Source organism: Nerophis ophidion, linkage group LG28, assembly GCF_033978795.1.
Source record: "Nerophis ophidion isolate RoL-2023_Sa linkage group LG28, RoL_Noph_v1.0, whole genome shotgun sequence".
Classification (NCBI taxonomy): domain Eukaryota; kingdom Metazoa; phylum Chordata; class Actinopteri; order Syngnathiformes; family Syngnathidae; genus Nerophis; species Nerophis ophidion.
The window spans coordinates 25,606,378-25,624,653 of NC_084638.1; the positions used below are offsets into that span (position 1 = coordinate 25,606,378).

The window sequence follows — 18,276 nt, forward strand, 5'->3', positions numbered from 1 at the left end:
CCGTTCATCCATTTAAGATTTAAATCATGTTTAAATGTTTTTTGTTTGTTTTTGTCTAATAAAACTTTGTTTTAATGGCAAACACAGCAAATATGCAATATTTTACCCCCCAAAACATTGCAATTCTGTTTTTTTAATTTTATTTTTTCTCTGGATCAACTTTTGTCGATTGTACGTTTTTTTCATTTTTTTATAAATGTATTTTCTTTTATTTGTCTGTTTTCTGTCCTTTTTGTCAAATAAAACTTTGTTTTTTATGGCAAACACACAAAATATGCAATATTTTCCCCCCAAAACAATTAAATTCTATTTTTTCAATTTTGTTTTCTCTCTAGATCAACTTTAGATTTATCTGTTGACTAAGTTTTTTTTTGTCAATTTTTTATTTTTCTGTTTTGTGTCCTTTTTTCCAAAGAAAACTTAGTTGTTTTTTTTTTATAGCAAACACATCAAATATGCAATATTTTTCCCTAACAATATTTCAAAGTGTAATATTGGATGTGAAGTAATTAAATATGTCAATAATTCATAAAAACATTGATTTTGATTCGTTATTATTTTTTGAGTAATGACTGCACGGCAGCTTTGTGTTATTAGTGAACATTGCAACTTTATTTATTTGATATGTTGAAAAAAGAAAACAAAAAAAAACTGTACCTGCGGCTCCGGGTCACAGGTGCTGTTGTTGTCCGGAGACATGACTTTATGACCCAAGGACGCCAAGTTCCTGGTTTAGGGGTCCGTTAAAGAAACAGCAGAGGATTTGTGCTCGATAAATTGATATCAACATATCACGAATGACACACTGTAAAATAAATAAAAAACTGTTTTGTTTTTTTTTAAATCACAAGAACTTGGGGTGATAAAACAATATCAATAAAAAAAAAATCAGGAAATATAGATCCGGGCAACAAAAAAATATCAATATATCATCATGGACACATTATTAAAATCTATTTTTTTGTTGTTTTTTTATAATAGATACATAATAAAATCTTTTTTTTTTTTAAATCAAGAAATATAGATCCGGGCAAGAAAACAATATAAACATATCACCATGGACGCATTATTAAAATATATATATTTGTGTTTTTTACAATAGATACATAATAAAATAAATTTAAAAAAAATCAAGAAATATAGATCTGGGCAACAAAACAATATCAACATATCACCATGGACACATCATTAAAATCAATACAAATTGTTTTTTGTTGTTGTTTTTTTTTTATAATAGATACATAATAAAATGAATAAAAAATAATTTAAGAAATATAGATGTTAGCATACTACGCTAATGTTGGCACGCTATGCTAATGTTAGTGGCCAGGTGTGTCGTTAATGGCAAAGACTACTCCCCCGAAGGATACAAGGCGGTGAGGGCGCAGTAGCAGAGGCAGGAGGCCAAGGAGAGACAGGTGAGGACTGGGTAGACCATAGTGGACTTGGTGTGACACATGGCTCTGGAGGAGAGAACCAATAAAAAGGATGGAAAGGGTAAAGTAAAAAAAAGACGAGATGTAGGTGAAAGGTCAGACCTGCTGGCCTCTCTGAGGAGGACCACGGCCAGCTGGACTCTCCTCCTCATCACCAGCAGCAGCAGGACCATGGACACCTCTGTCGCTCCCAGCAACACCACTACACAATATTTTATAAGGTATTAGGATTTTGCCGATTCGGGGTCAACATCATGATCAGATGGAGACAAGAGAAGCCAAGACTTGCGTAAAAGGATCCAGGTCTGCTTCAGGTGGAGATAGACTTTGACATCCGTCTGCAGGCCCACTTCCACCACGGACACCTCAGAACCTTGGTTCCGTGTCAGCCGGGTCAACTCCAAGGCACAGAACCACAGACCTGCATGGTTACACACAACCACAGACCTGAATAGGTCACACACAACCACAGACCTGAATAGGTCACACAGACCTGCATGGTCCCACAGAACCACAGACCCGCATGGTCCCACAGTCAATGCAAGTGTGTCCCACAGGGAGAGGGTGGTGGGAGAGCATACCGTAGGACAGAAGGAGTGTGACGGCCAGGACGGTGGTCCACAGCAGCAGCTGGGCGGTGAACCTGAGCAGCACCATGAAGAGCAGACTGAAGAACCAGGACATCAGCAGACATCTGCAAACCCAGGGATGAGGAGAAATATTAAAAGGTAATCATCTTATGTGCGGGGGTGTTGTTGTGATTGCTTTTACACAAGAATCCAAGGCCACGACTGGGCAAAATCTTCCACTATCTCCTGTCCTAACTGCTGAGTGTCCACTAGTCCTCGTAGTTGTCTGCAAAACAGAGAAGTAGAGTTCCAACCCTTAGATGAATCGGGTACTTTTGATTCACCCGTCAGAGAGCACATGCACAGCTTCAGGATTCATCAAGTAACCGTGAGTCAGTGAAACCAGAGTCTTCACCGAGTAGCTGTGGGTCAGAAAAACCTGAGTCTTTATTAAGTACCCGTGAGGTAGTGAAACCGGAGTCCTCACCATGAAGCCGTGGGTCGGTAAAACCGGAGTCTTTATCAAGTTCCCGTGAGTCAGTGAAACCTGGGTCGTCATCAAACACCCGTGAGTCAGTGAAACCTAAGTCTTCATCGAGTACCTGTCAGGCAGGGAAATATGAGTCTTCATCAGTTAGCCGTGGGTCAGTAAAACCAGTCTTCATCAAGTACTCGTGACTCAATGAAATCTGAGTCTTCACCAAGTAGCCGTGGGTCAGTAAAACCCGAGTCTTTATAAAGTTCTCGTGAGTCAGTGAAACCTAAGTCTTCGTCGAGTATGCGTCAGTCAATGAAATCTGAGTCTTTATCAAGTACCCGTGAGGCAGTGAAACCTGAGTCCTGATCAAACACCCGTGAGTCAGTGAAACCTAAGTCTTCATCGAGAACCTGTCAGTCAATGAAATCTGAGTCTTCATCAAGTACCCATGGGTCAGTAAAACCAGAGTCTTCATCAAGTTTCCGTGAGGCAGTGAAACCTGAGTCGTCATCGAACATCCGTGAGTCAGTAAAACCTAAGTCTTCATTGAGTACCTGTCAGGCAAGGAAATCTGAGTCTTCCTCAAGTACCCATGGGTCAGTAAAACCAGTCTTCATAAAGTATCCTTAAGTCAGTGAAACCCGAGTCTTCACCAAGTAACCGTGGTTCAGTAAAACGTGAGTCTTTATCAAGTACCCGTGAGTCAGTGAAACCTGAGTCGTCATCGTGCACCCGTGAGTCAGTGAAACCTAAGTCTTCATCGAGAACCTGTCAGGCAGGGAAATCTGAGTCTTCATCAAGTACCCGTGGGTCAGTAAAAACAGAGTCTTCATCAAGTATCCGTGAGTCAGTGAAACCTGAGTCTTCACCAAGTAGTCGTGGGTCAGTAAAACCCGAGTCTTTATCAAGTTCCCGTGAGTCAGTGAAACCTGAGTCGTCATCGAACACCCGTGAGTCAGTGAAACCTAAGTGTTAATCGAGTACCTATCAGGCAGGGAAATCTGAGTCTTTATCTACTACCTGTGAGTCAGTGAAAGACAAGTCTTTCTCAAATACCTGTGAGTCAGTGAAATCTGAGTCTTCATCAAGTACCCGTGAGTCAGTAAAACCAAAGTCTTCGAGTACCCATGAATCAGTGAAATCCTAGTTATCATCGAGGTACCCATGAGTCTGTGAAACCTGAGTCTTCATCTAGTGCCTGTGAGTCAGTGAAACCTGGGTCTTAATCAAATACCCGTGAGTCATTGAAACCCGAGTCTTTCGAGTACCCGTGGTTCCGTGAAACATGGGTCTTCATCGAGTACCTATGAGTCAGTGAAACATGAGTCTTCATCAAGAACCCGTAAGTCACTGAAAACCTGGGTCTTCATTGAGTACCTATGAGTCAGTGAAACATGAGTCTTCATCAAGTACCCGTGAGTCACTGATACCTGGGTCTTCATCGAGTACCTATGAATCAGTAAAACATGAGTGTTCATTGAGTACCGTGGGTCAGTGAAACCTGAGTCTTCATCGAGTACTCAGGTGCTCATGAATTTTGAGTTTTTCTTAACCCGTACATAAGTGAAACATGAGTCTTCATCGAGTACCTATGAGTCAGTGAAACATGGGTCTTCCTTGAGTACCCGCGAGTCACTGAAAACCTGGGTCTTCATCAAGTACCTGAGTCAGTGAAATTTTCGGGTTTTTTTACCCGTAAGTCAGTGGACCATAACTTCATCCAATACCCATGAGTCACTGAAACCTGGGTCTTCATCGAGTACCCGTGAGTCACTGAAAACCTGGGTCTTCATCGAGTACCTATGAGTCAGGGAAACCAGAGTCTTCATCAAGTACCCGTGAAAATAAAAACTTGGTATAAAAAAGTGTGACAATACTTGGCGAGGTTTTGGAGGTCGGTGACACTTTGTGTGGTTCCAAGAAGGTCTTTGGACTTGGTCTTATTCAGACTGAGGACATCTGGGAGACACCTGTGCAGATCTGACACACCCACACATAAAAACAATGACATCATACAAAGGGGGCGGGGGGGGGGGGCGTGGTCCTCACATGGTCTACTTGGCACAATCATGGCGGGACAGTCCTCGTCTCTCAGGACCTGAGTCACTGCCTGCAAGAGTCCAAGCATAAACAAACTCATTGTGATGTCCTGACTACCTGTGCTGGAATGATTCATTGATCCCAGACCACGGTCCATACCGCGGTCCAGACTCTGATCTCGGGCAGACGGTGGACATTACAAAGGCCACCGGTTCTGGTTAAAGGTGTGTTGACACGCATCTTCTAGTCTCTAACGTCTAACAGCAGCAGGAAACCAGAACTGTCCACGTGGTGTGGCGGACTTGAGCCTACTCGAGTCCGGACCAGTCTTTTCACTCAGGAGAGAGTTTTGTTCTTCTTCCAGATGGAAGTCTCATGAATCTTAATACCATTTATATATAAGACTTAGTGGATCAATACAGTGGATCTATAAGCCTCACTTGCAAGGATTTTAGTACTTGTATGTTTGCAGAGTCCACCTTGGTAGACCTCACTCCCTGATACCTTGAGAACTTAGGCCAGACTCCCAGTTGACAGACTTCTTGACTCTGATTCTAAAGACCCAGGTTCGAGCCCCGGGTGGAATGAAGGCATGGGCTGGACAAGGCAGGTTAAACCGATGCCGTGACCCAGTCCGGTTTAGGGTGGCTAACAAGTGCAGATGTGCTCGTGTGGACCTTGGTAAACCCCACTCCCTCACACCTCAAGAGCTTGCGCTGGACTCCGAGTTGACACTGCCTTATTCGGAAGACCCAGGTTTGAGCCCTGGGTGGAAACGGAAGCAGGGGCTGGACCTGGCATGTTAAACTGGTGCCGTGAACCGCACTAGATTCCGGTTTAGGGTGATAAGTTTAACAGAGGCCAACCAGTGCAGCTGTGCTTGTGTGGATGTTGGTATACCTCGTTCCCAAGGATTGAACCCTGGGTGCAAACGGAAGCAGGGGCTGGACCAGGCAGGGTAAGCCGGTGCCGTGACCTGGATGACAGTGAGGTTTAGGGTAGAAAGCCAGGGCATCTGTGCTCGTGTGGACTTTGGTAAACGTCCCTCCTTGACTCCTGGACTCCGAATTGACACTGCCTTTCAGTTGTTCTTCGGAAGACCCAGGTTTGAGCCCTGGGTGGAAACGGAAGCAGAGGCTGGACTAGGAAGACTAAACCGGTGCTGTGAGGTACATTAGAGTCCAGTTTAGGGTGACAAGTTTAACGGAGGCCAGCCAGTGCAGCTGTGCTCGTGTGGACCTTGGTAAACCTAACTCCCTGACACCTTAAGACCTTGGGCTGGACTCCGAATTGACACCGCCCCTCGACTCTCATTCGGCAGACCCAGGTTCGAGCCCTGGGTAGAAAAAGAAGCAGGGGCTGGACCAGGGATGTTAAACCAGTGCCGTGACTCGGATGCCAGGGAGGTTTAGTGTGGTGAGCCAATGCAGCCGTGCTCGTGTGGACTTTGGTAAACCTCACTACCTGACACCTGAAGAGCTTGCGCTGGACTGCGAGTTGACACTGCCTTTTGGTTCTTATTCGGTAGACCCAGGTTTGAGCCCTGGGTGGAAACGGGAATATGGCCTGGGCTAGGCTTTTTAAACCGGTGCCGTGACCCGGATGACAGTGAGGTTTGGGTTGGCGAGGCAGTGCACTCCGAATTGACACCGCTTTTTGACGCTTATTCGGTAGACCCAGGTTTGAGCACTGGGTGAAAACTGGAGCAGGGGCTGGACCAGGCAGGTTAAACCGGTGCAGGGACCCGGATGACAGCGAGGTTTGGGGTGGCGAGCCAGTGCAGCTGTGCTCATATGGACCTTGGTGAACCTCACTCCCTGACAGCTGAAGAGCTTGCGTTGGACTCCAAGTTGACACTGCCTTTTGGTTCTTATTCGGAACACCCAGGCTTGAGCCCTGGGTGAAAACATGAGTAGGGGCTGGACCAGGCGGGTGCTCGTGTGGACGTTGGTAAAACACTTTACCCGACACTTTTAGCTGGGTGCCTAGCGCTGGCTGGTTTCGGTTACACTCACCCCCTTAAACCTCACTCCCATCCAGGTCAGAGTCGTGTATCCAGAGACTATGGTCAACCTGGTTTCAAAGTTGTGAAGGGATTTTGACCAACCAGAGAGAGTATGACCAGAGGATCTCCTACGTGATTGGTCAAAAGCTCCTCACGTGGGAGAAACTTTGAAATCGAGTTGGCCTCTCCGGGTCACCACTCACACCCCCCCGGTCAGGGCTCATGTTTTCACTCCAGCCTAGGCTGGATTGAAGGTCTTTTGAATGAGAGTCGAGTACGTTAGGCCCTGAACTAAAAGCCCGAGCTCCCAAGTCAGTACAGGGTGTTAGGGAGTGAGGCCCACCGCACCTGGACCAGCACCATAACGGGTCATTTAGTGTTGATTCCAGGGATGCTACCTTCTCAGGATGATCGAAGCCAGGTTTACAGAAGTCCTTGTAGTAATCCCAGGAAGAGTTGCCGAGTTGGTGCTGGAGATGCATCTCAGAATAGGTCGCGAGTCGGTCAGGACACTCGGACACACAAATCTGAAACAAAGAGACCAGGGACCTGCTCAGTGGCCTTGTGGTAAGAGTGTCTGGTCGTGAGTTTAAACCCCGGCCGAGTCATACCAAAGACTATAAAACCGGGTCCCGTTACCTCCCTGCTTGGCACTCAGCACCAAGGGTCTAATCAGGACCAGGTGGGTGCCATGACTGGGTCTAAAAGCAGTTTCCCCCCCCCCGGATTATCATCAAAAGGTTCAGAGAATCTGGAGAAAAGCCGAAAACCAACATTGAATGCTCGTGACCTCGGACCCCTCAGGCGGTACGGCATCAAAAAGCCACACCGGCATGTGAAGGATATCACCGCATGGGCTCGGGAACACCCGAGAAAACCTCTGTCAGTAACTACAGTCGGTCGCTACATCTGTAAGTGCAAGTTAAAGCTCTACTATGCAAGGCCACGGCCATTTATCAACAACACCCGGAACAAAATTCTCATAAAAAAAAAACTTTTTGCATGTTTTTCTTTGCGGGAGTTTTTGAGTACCTGAGTTGTTGGGCAGTGCAGGTTGATGAGCAAGGCAGGACCAGCACACTCGAAGATGTTGAAGTAGAAAACATTTGGCTTCTTTCTGGGGGGAAAAAAACAAAAACAAAACAATCTTAAAATTATTTTTTATTTATTTCATTTTTCAGTCTCATTTGCAAGTCTTTTGTTGCCCCCCAAAAAGTGTAACTACTGTAAGTACCGCAACTATTACGCTGTTTGATTGCAACGTGCTTCTTAGTTGTCGTTCTTGTGGACAACGTTGAAGGTGTCGAAATCGCCACGTAAAATCGCTAATGCTAATCAGTAGCATGTCTTGAAGCAGCTTGGCTAAGTCTGCTACGTGTTAGCGTGCTAACTTTTATAGCTAAATTTACAGCCGTACGTGACACATTCTAGTTGTTAGCATATGCTACAAGTTTGCATGTTATTTTCAACATATTAGCATGCTAACTTTTTAAGCTAATTTTGCAGCTGTACACGTCAGAGTTATAAAGCGTGATACTGGATGCCCGCTAACTGTTAGCATGCTATTTTAAGCATATTAGCGTGCTAACTTTAACAAGTTAGCATGCTAATTATGCTCAATTATTCTTCAGCCGTAATGATTTAATACTTTGGCATGTTAGCATAATTTTTTTGGGGAGGGCAAATTTTACATCTTAGAGTCATAAAACTTGATACTTGCTGACTGTTAGCATGCCATTTTCAGCATGCTAAATTTTTAAGCTAATTTTGCATCAGTCCTAAAACTTAATACTGGATGCATGCTAACTGTAGCTTGCTATTTTCAATATATTATCGTGCTAACTTTTTAAGCTAATTTTGCCGCTGTACATCTCGATGATTTGTGACATATTCTAATTGCTAGCATGCTAATTTTTTTAGCTTATTCTTTTGCCGTAAACCTCAAAGTCCATTCATTCATCCATTTTCCTACAGCTTGTCCATTTTGGGGTGGTGGAGTGTGCTGGGGCCTTAGCATGTTAGCATGCTATTTTGGGGGGCTAATTTAACAGAGTCATATAACTTGATACTGTTAGAATTCCATTTTCAACATATTAGCATGCTAACATTTTAAGCTAATTTTGCAGCTGCATATCTCAGTCATATGACTTGATACATAAAAACTTTTAGTATGCTAACTTTAGCATGTTAGCATGCCAACTTGTTTAGCTCATTTTACAGCTGTACACTTTTCATTAAGTTGATACTGGCTAACATTTCAGCATCTTAGCATGCTAGCCTTTTAAGATAATTTTACAGCTGAACACATCATAGTCGTATAACTTGATTTTGGATGCATGCTACCTGTTAGCGTGATATTTTCAGCATATTAACCGGCTAACTTTTTAAGGTGCACATCTCAGTCATATAACTTGATACAAAAAAACTGCTAGCATGCTAACTTTAGCATGTTAGCATGCTAACTTGTTTAGCTAATTTTACATCTGTACACCTGTCATATAAGTTGACATGCTGCACATTGTAATTGTTATCATGCTAACTTTTTAGCTAAATTTACAGTCGTAACGTGATTGTGACTTATTGTAATTGTTAGCATGCCAATTTTTTTAGCTTATTCTTCAGTCGTAAACCCCAAACTCATATAACTTAATATGTGACACATTCTAATTGCGTGCAAAATAATTTTAGTATGTTAGCGTGCTATTTTTAGGGGAACATTTTACATCCTAGAGTCAAATAACTTAATATTTGATACATGCTAACTGTTATCGTGCCATTTTCAGCATTTTAGCATGCTAACTTTTTTAGCTAATTTTACAACTCTACACTTAGAGTCATATAACTTAAAACTTGAGTGAATTCTAACTGCTAGCATGTTATTTTCAGCATATTAGCATGCTAACTTTTTAAGCACATTTTGCAGCTCTGTATCTCAGTCATTTATACATTTTAATTGTGGACAAAATAACTTTAGCATGTTAGCATATTAGCATACTAACCTTTTAGCAAATTTTACAGCTCTATAACTTAGTCATTTAAACATTTTAATTGTGGGCAAAATAACATCAAAATGTTAGCATGTTATTTTTTTGGGGCTCATTTTACATCCTAGAGCCATATAAATTGATACTTAATACATGCTAACTGTTAGCGTGCCATTTTCGGCCTATTAGCATGCTAACTTTTTAAGCTAATTATGCAGCTGTACACATCAGAATCATATAACTTGATACTGGATGTATGTTAACTGTTGGCATGCTATTTTCAGCATATTAGCATGCTAATCCAATCCAATCCAATCCACTTTATTTATATAGCACATTTAAACAACAAAATGTTTCCAAAGTGCTGCACAACTAAATAAAAACAACTTTCAAATACTATCTTGAGCTCCACCAATGACTGAATAAAAACAAAAAATATATCCATTTTCTACCGCTTATTCCCTTTCGGGGTTGCGGGGGGCGCTGGCGCCTATCTCAGCTACAATCGGGCGGAAGGCAGGGTACACCCTGGACAAGTCGCCACCTCATCACAGGGCCAACACAGATAGACAGACAACATTCACACTCACATTCACACACTAGGGCCAATTTAGTGTTGCCAATCAACCTATCCCCAGGTGCATGTCTTTGGAAGTGGGAGGAAGCCGGAGTACCCGGAGGGAACCCACGCATTCACGGGGAGAACATGCAAACTCCACACAGAAAGATCCCGAGCCTGGATTTGAACCCAGGACTGCAGGACCTTCGTATTGTGAGGCAGACGCACTAACCCCTCTGCCACCGTGAAGCCCTATATGTATGTATGTATATGTGTATATATGTATGTATGTATGTATATATATGTATGTATATATATATGTGTAAATATATATAAATACATATAAAACCAATATAAAAACAATATAAAATAAATAGGATTAAAAACTATTTTAAGGGTGAAACCAATTAAAACAGTAAATAAAAATCCAAATTTTAAAACGCAGGACAACAGAAGATGTGATAATTGGTACATGCTAACTGTTAACATGACCTTTTCAGCATATTAGCATGCTAACTTATTAAGCAGCACATCTCAGTCATATAACCTGATACATAAAAACTGATAGCATGCTAACTTTAGCAGGTTACCATGCTAATTTTAGCAGGTTAGCATGCTAACTCGCTTAGCTAATTTTTACAGCTGTACACGAGTCATATAAGTTGACATGCGACACATTGTAATTCTTATCGAGCTCACTTTTAAGCTAAAATATAACTTGATTTGTGACACATTTCTAATTGTTAGCATGCTAAATTGTTTTTGCTTATTCTTCAGCCGTAAACTGGGCAAAATAACTTTAGCACGTTAGCATGCTATTTTTGGGAGGCTAATTTTACATCTTCTACTCATATTACTTGATACTTCATATATGCTAACTGTTAGCGTGAAATTTTCAGCATATTAGCATGCCAAATTTTCAAGCTAATTTTGCAGCCCTACACTTAGAGTTATACAAGTCGATACGTCACACGTTCTAAATACTAATGCTAACTTTTTAGGCAAATTTTACAGTTGTACACGTCAGAGAAATTACAACTTGATACATGCTAAAATTTTACATTAAAATACACATTTTATATAAATGACTCACGCATTCGACGTCCCCTTCTGCCCGCAAAACTCGCCAAAACTGTTAGCCGGGCGGAGAAGCTTCCGGACGTCGCCGTGTAGCCATGCTGGAAAAACAAATATGTCAAATAATAAGCTAGCATGTTAGCTTTTTTTTACTAATAAATATGTAAAATATATATGTATAAAGTATATATATTTATTGAAATATAAAATATCATATTTGTGATACTTTAGAAATGATACCTGTTAGCATGTTAGCATTTAGTCACAAAATGTTCACAAGTGATTTCCTTTTTAAAAAATTCGTATTTTTTTTCAAAGTGCAATTTCGATTGAAATTTTGCGTAAATGCTTAAAATCCAAAGCCGAATTGAAATGATAACAAGCAGCATGGTACCTAGCATAACAAAAATAAGTCAAAAGTTATAAAAGCTAGCATGCTAACAGTACTATGCTGACAATATTATATTTACAGTTAGCAATATTGAGATACCAAAATATATGACAATGAAGTGTATACCTTTTCAATTAGTGAAACAAGCTAGCATGCTAACGTTAGCATCCAGCAGCTGTAGTGATCATGAGCTAGGGTAATGTTCTTATAAATGTAAAATTTGGTAGTTTTCACCTTTAAAACCAGTACAATATAATGCTGAAGATCTAGTGTTGAACTGAAATGCTAACAGTCAGATTTTTGTATCTGGTCAGATATATATAAAAAATGAACAAAGCGAGCTAAAAACTCTAGCATGCTGACATGCTAACAATAGCATGCTTACAGTGATCATTAGTGAAATACATACATATATGACACATAGTTGTATACCTGCTAAATTACCTAAAAATAAAAAACTAGCATATTAGCATGTAAAAATGCTACCTGTAACATGCGTCAAATATCAGAATATATTACTCTGAGGTGTACATCTGCTAAATTAGCTAAAAAAACAACAACTAGCATGTCAGTATGCTAGAATGCTAACTGTAACATGCGTCAAATACCAAAATATATTACTCTGAGGTGTACACTTGCTAAATTAGTTTAAAAAAAAACTAGCACGTCAGCATGCTAAAATGCTAACTGTAACATGCGTCAAATACCAAAATATATTACTCTGAGGTGCACACCTGCTAAATCAGCTAAGAAAAAACCCTCGCAGGTTAGCATGTAAAAATGCTAACTGTAACATGCGTCAAATGCCAAAATATATTACTCTGAGGTGTATACCTGCTAAATTAGCTAAAAAAAAACTAGCATGTAAAAATTCTACCAGTAACATGCGTCAAATGCCAATATATATTACTCTGAGGTGTATAACTGCTAAGTGAGGTAAAAAAAAACAAAAAATAAAAAAGCATGTTAGCATGTAAAAATGCTAACTGTAACATGCGTGAATTACCAAAATATATTACTCTGAGGTGTGTGCCTGAAACATTGGTTTAAAAGCCGAACATGCTAACAGAAAAGTGAAGTTTGGACTTGTATATGAGTTGTGTCGGATAGGACAGGTCCGAAAAGCCCTCGGGTGTTGTTGACTCACCGACCAGCCCCAGGCCGGCGTAGGCAATAAGGACCAAGATGAAGAGCAAACAACAGAAGACATCAGTACAGCGTCTGGAACACATTAATGTACTTCTTGAAGTACTCCTACTAATATATATACACATACATACATATACACACACAAAATGAAAACTAAATAAAACAAGCATGAAGTTTTGTTGACGTACCTTTTGTGCACAGGACCTCTGAAGGAAGCGTTGAATTTGTGAGGCTCCCCTGAACGCACCACAAAACTAAACATAAACCTTAGCATGCTAACAATAGGAGAAGTTAGCATTAGTCCGAGATGGCTCCAAGTTTCCAAATCTGGGATGTTTAGGCTCAAACAAACACAATTAGCACAAATAACAGCACAAAACATTAGCATTCCTTTTTTTTTAAGATGCTAACCTCAGCCTGTTATAATGGGAACATTGAGCATACTTGCAAGATGGCAAAAAGTATCAAAAAGTATCAAAATCGACAAATTTTAGTTTTAAACAAATACAATTTGCATGCTAACATTAACATGATAACGTAAGAAAAGTTAGCATATTTCTAAGATGGCAGAGACAATCAAAATCCACGAATTTAATCAAAAAGTATCAAAAATCCACAAATTTTAGGTTTAAACTAATGATATTATCTAAAATACAAGCATGAACAATTTGCATGCTAACATTAGCATGATAACATAGGAAAATTTAGCATATTTCTTCGATGGCGGAAAGTATGAAAATCCACCAATTTCATCAAAAAGTATCAAAATCCACAAATGTTGGGTTTAAACGAATAAAATTTGCTAAAATACAAGCATGAAACATTAGCATGCTAACATTAACATGATAATATGGGAAAGTTTGCATACTTGTAAGATGGCAGAACGTATCAAAATCGACACATTTCACCCAAAACTATCAATAAGTAACAAAATCCACCAATTTTAAGTTTAAACGAATAACATTTGCTAAAATGCAAGCATGAAACATTAGCATGCCAAAATTAACATGATAACATAGGAAAAATTAATATACTTCTAAGATGGCAGAGTATCAAAATCTACAAATTTCATCAAAAAGTATCAAAGCTTATCAAAATCCCGAAATTTTAGTTTTAAACAAACAAAAAAAAGGTTAAAATGCTAACATTAACGTGATAATATGGGAAATGTTAGCATACTTCTAAAATGGTAGAAAATATCAAAATACAAAAATGTCATCAAAAAGCATCAAAAAGTTTCAAAATCCACAAATTTGAGGTTTGAGGAAAATAAAATTTGCTAAAATGCAAGAATGAAACATTAGCATGCTAAAATTAGCGTGATACTATGGGAAAAGTTGGCATACTTTAAAGATGGCGGAAAGTATCAAAATCCACAAATTTCATCAACAACTATCAAAATCCATAAATGTTACTTTTAAATTAATAAAATTTGCTAAAATACAAGCACGAACCATTAGCATGCAAACATTAGCATGATGATATGGGAAAAGTTAGCATACTTCAAAGATGGCGGAAAATATCAAAATAAAAAATTTCATCAAAAAGCATCAAACAGTTTCAAAATCCACAAATTTGAGGTTTGAGAAAAATACAATTTTCTAAAATGCAAGAATGAAACATTAGCATGCTAACATTAGCGTGATACTATGGAAAAAAGTTGGCATACTTCTAAGATGGCGGAAAGTATCAAAATCCACGAATATCATTAAAAAGTATCAAAAACTTTCAAAATTTGCAAATTTTAGATTTAAACGAATACAATTTGCTAAAATGCAGGCATTAAACTTTAGCATGCTAACATTAACGTGATAATATGGGAAAAAATAGCATACTTCTAAGATGGCGAAAAGTATTAAGACACACTAATTTCATCAAAAAGTATCAAAATCCACAAATGTTTGGTTTAAACAAATAAAATTTGCTAAAATACAAGCATGAAATACTAGAATGCTAACATTAGCATGATAATATGGGAAAAGTTTGCATATTTCTAAGATGGCGGAAAATATCAAAATACACGAATGTCATCAGAAAGCATCAAAGTTTCAAAATCCACAAATTTGAGGTTTGAGAAAAATAATATTTGCTAAAATGTAAGAATGAAACATCAGCATGCTAACATTAACGTGATACTGTGGGAAAAGTTAGCGTACTTCTAAGATGGCGGAAATCATCAAAATACACGAATGTCATCAAAGAGAATCAAAAAGTTTCAAAATCCTGAAATTTGAAGTTTGAACGACAAAAAATGTTTTCGCTAAAATGCAAACATGAAACATTAGCATGCTAACATTAATGTGATAATATGGGAAAAGTCAGCATACTTCTACGACGGCGGAAAGCATCAAAATACACGAATGTCAAAGACTATCAAAAACTTTCAAAATCCACACATTTGAGGTTTGACAAAATTAAAATTTGCTAAAATGCAAAAATGAAACATTAGCATGCTAACATTTGCGTGATGCTATGGGAAAAGTTGGCATACTTCTAAGATGGCAGAAAGTGTCACAATCCACGAATATCATTAAAAAGTATCAAAAAGTTTCAAAATCCACAAATTTTAGTTTGAAACAAATAACATTTGCTAAAATGCTAGCATGAAACATCAGCATACTAACATTAGCATGATGACAAAGGAAAAGTTAGCATACTTCTACTATGGCGGAAAGTATCAAAATCCACGAATTTCATCAACAAGTGTCAAAATCCACAAATGTTAGGTCTAAATTAATAAAATTTGCTAAAATACAAGCGTGAAAAATTAGCATGCTAACATTAGCATGATAATATGGGAAAAGTTAGCATACTTCAAAGATGGCGGAAAATATCAAAATACACAAATGTCATCAAAAAGCATCCAACAGTTTCAAAATCCACAAATTTGAGGTTTGAGAAAAATAAAATTTGCTCAAATGCAAGAATGAAACATTAGCATGCTAACATTAGCATAATGACAGGAAAAGAATGCAGAAGGTATGAAAATAGACAAATGTCATCAAAAAGCATCAAAAAGTTTCAAAATCCACAAATTTAAATGAAAAAAAAATGGCTAAAATGCAAACATGAAACATTAGCATGCTAACATTAACGTGATACTATAGGAAAAGTTAGCATATTTCTAAGAATGCGGAAAGTATGAAAATCCACAAATGTCATCAAAAAGCATCCGAAAGTCTCAAAATCCACAAATTTTTATTTTAAACGAAAAAAAAAAATCTGAAATCCAAACATGAAACATTAGCATGCTAACATTATTGTGATAATATAGGAAAAGTGAGCATATTTCTAAGAATATAGAAAGAATGAAAATACAACAATGTCCTCTGGGAGTATCAAAAAGTTTCAAAATCCACAAATTTGAGGTTTGAGAAAAATAAAATTTGCTCAAATGCAAGAATGAAACATTAGCATGCTAACATTAGCATAAAGACAGGAAAAGAATGCAGAAGGTATGAAAATAGACAAATGTCATCAAAAAGCATCAAAAAGTTTCAAAATCCACAAATTTAAATGAAAAAAAAATGGCTAAAATGCAAACATGAAACATTAGCATGCTAACATTAACGTGATACTATAGGAAAAGTTAGCATATTTCTAAGAATGCGGAAAGTATGAAAATCCACAAATGTCATCAAAAAGCATCCGAAAGTCTCAAAATCCACAAATTTTTATTTTAAACGAAAAAAAAAAAATCTGAAATGCAAACATGAAACATTAGCATGCTAACATTATTGTGATAATATAGGAAAAGTGAGCATATTTCTAAGAATATAGAAAGAATGAAAATACAACAATGTCATCTAAGAGTATCAAAAAGTTTCAAAATCCACAAATTTTAGTTTTAAACGAAAAAAAAATTGTCTGAAATGCAAACATTAAACATTAGTATGCTAACGTTAATGTGATAATATAGGAAAAGTTAGCATATTTCTAAGAACGCGGAAAGTATGACAATACACGAATGTCATCAAAAAGCATCCGAAAGTTTCAAAATACACACATTTTAAACGAAAAAAAAAATTGTCTGAAATGCAAACTTGAAACATTAGCATGCTAACATTATTGTGATAATATAGAAAAAGTTAGCATAATTCTAAGAATGTAGAAAGTATGAAAATACAAAAATGTCATCTAAGAGTATCAAAAAGTTTCAAAATCCACAAATTTTAGTTTTAAACAAAAAATAAATTGTCTGAAATGCAAACATGAAACATTAGCATGCTAACATTAACGTGATAATATAGGAAAAGTTATCATATTTCTAAGAATGCAGAAAGTATGAAAATACACGAATGTCATCACAAAGCATCCAAAAGTTTCAAAATACACAAATTTGAATTTTAAACGAAATAAAAAATGTCTGAAACGCAAACATGAAACATTAGCATGCTAACATTATTGTGATAATATAGGAAACGTTAGCATATTTCTAAGAATGTAGAAAGTATGAAAATACAAGAATGTCATTTAACAGCATCAAAAAGTTTCAAAATCCACAAATTTTAGTTTTAAACGAAAAAAAAATTGTCTGAAATGCAAACATGAAACATTAGCATGCTAACATTATTGTGATAATATAGGAAAAGTTTGCATATTTCTAAGAATGTAGAAAATATGAAAATACAAGAATGTCATCTAAGAGTATCAAAAAGTTTCAAAATCCACAAATTTTAGTTTTAAACGAAAAAAAAAATTGTCTGAAATGCAAACATAAAACATTAGCATGCTAAAATTATTGTGATAATATAGAAAAAGTTAGCATATTTCTAAGAATGTAGAAAGTATGAAAATACAAGAACGTCTTTTGAGAGTATCAAAAAGTTTCCAAATCCACAAATTTTAGTTTTAAACAAAAAAAAAATTGTCTGAAATGCAAACATGATACATTAGCATGCTAACATTAATGTGATAATATAGGAAAAGTTAGCATATTTCTAAGAATGTAGAAAGTATGAAAATACAAGAATGTTATCAAAGAGTATCAAAAAGTTTCAAAATCCACAAATTTTAGTTTTAAACAAAAAAAAAATTGTCTGAAATGCAAATATGAAACATTAGCATGCTAACATTATTGTGATAATATAGGAACATTTAGCATATTTCTAAGAATGTAGAAAGTATGAAAATACAAGAATGTTATCAAAGAGTATCAAAAAGTTTCAAAATCCACAAATTTTTGTTTTAAACAACAAAAAATTGCTAAAATGCAAACATGAAACATTAGCAAGCTAACGTTAATGTGATAATATAGGAAAAGTTAGCATATTTCTAAGAAAGCGGAAAGTATGAAAATACAAGAATGTCATCTAAGAGTATCAAAAAGTTTCATAATCCACAAATTTTAGTTTTAAACAAAAAAAAATTGTCTGAACTGCAAACATGAAACATTAGCATGCTAACATTATTGTGATAATATAGGAAAATTTAGCATATTTATAAGAATGTAGAAAGTATGAAAATACAAGAATGTTATCAGAGTATCAAAAAGTTTCAAAATCCACAAATTTTTGTTTTAAACAACAAAAAATTGCTAAAATGCAAACATGAAACAATAGCATGCTAATATTAATGTGATAATATAG

General features: G+C 37.4%; 1 protein-coding gene across 1 annotated transcript in view; it reads right to left on the reverse strand.

The window, feature by feature from the left end:
• LOC133545074 (choline transporter-like protein 5-A) overlaps positions 1 to 14,557 on the reverse strand; it is a 35,771-nt gene extending 21,214 nt beyond the window's left edge. Inside the window, exons 1-13 of the mRNA XM_061890387.1 lie at positions 12,877 to 14,557; positions 12,687 to 12,760; positions 11,165 to 11,249; positions 7,561 to 7,645; positions 6,927 to 7,055; positions 4,533 to 4,593; positions 4,361 to 4,463; positions 2,208 to 2,291; positions 2,018 to 2,130; positions 1,726 to 1,857; positions 1,539 to 1,638; positions 1,371 to 1,463; positions 658 to 727 (exon numbers count right to left, since the gene is read on the reverse strand). Of these exons, the coding sequence (XP_061746371.1) occupies positions 658 to 727; positions 1,371 to 1,463; positions 1,539 to 1,638; positions 1,726 to 1,857; positions 2,018 to 2,130; positions 2,208 to 2,291; positions 4,361 to 4,463; positions 4,533 to 4,593; positions 6,927 to 7,055; positions 7,561 to 7,645; positions 11,165 to 11,249; positions 12,687 to 12,760; positions 12,877 to 13,076 (1,329 nt within the window). The 5' untranslated portion in view covers positions 13,077 to 14,557. The remainder of the gene's footprint in view (positions 1 to 657; positions 728 to 1,370; positions 1,464 to 1,538; positions 1,639 to 1,725; positions 1,858 to 2,017; positions 2,131 to 2,207; positions 2,292 to 4,360; positions 4,464 to 4,532; positions 4,594 to 6,926; positions 7,056 to 7,560; positions 7,646 to 11,164; positions 11,250 to 12,686; positions 12,761 to 12,876) is intronic.
• Positions 14,558 to 18,276: the final 3,719 nt, after the last annotated feature.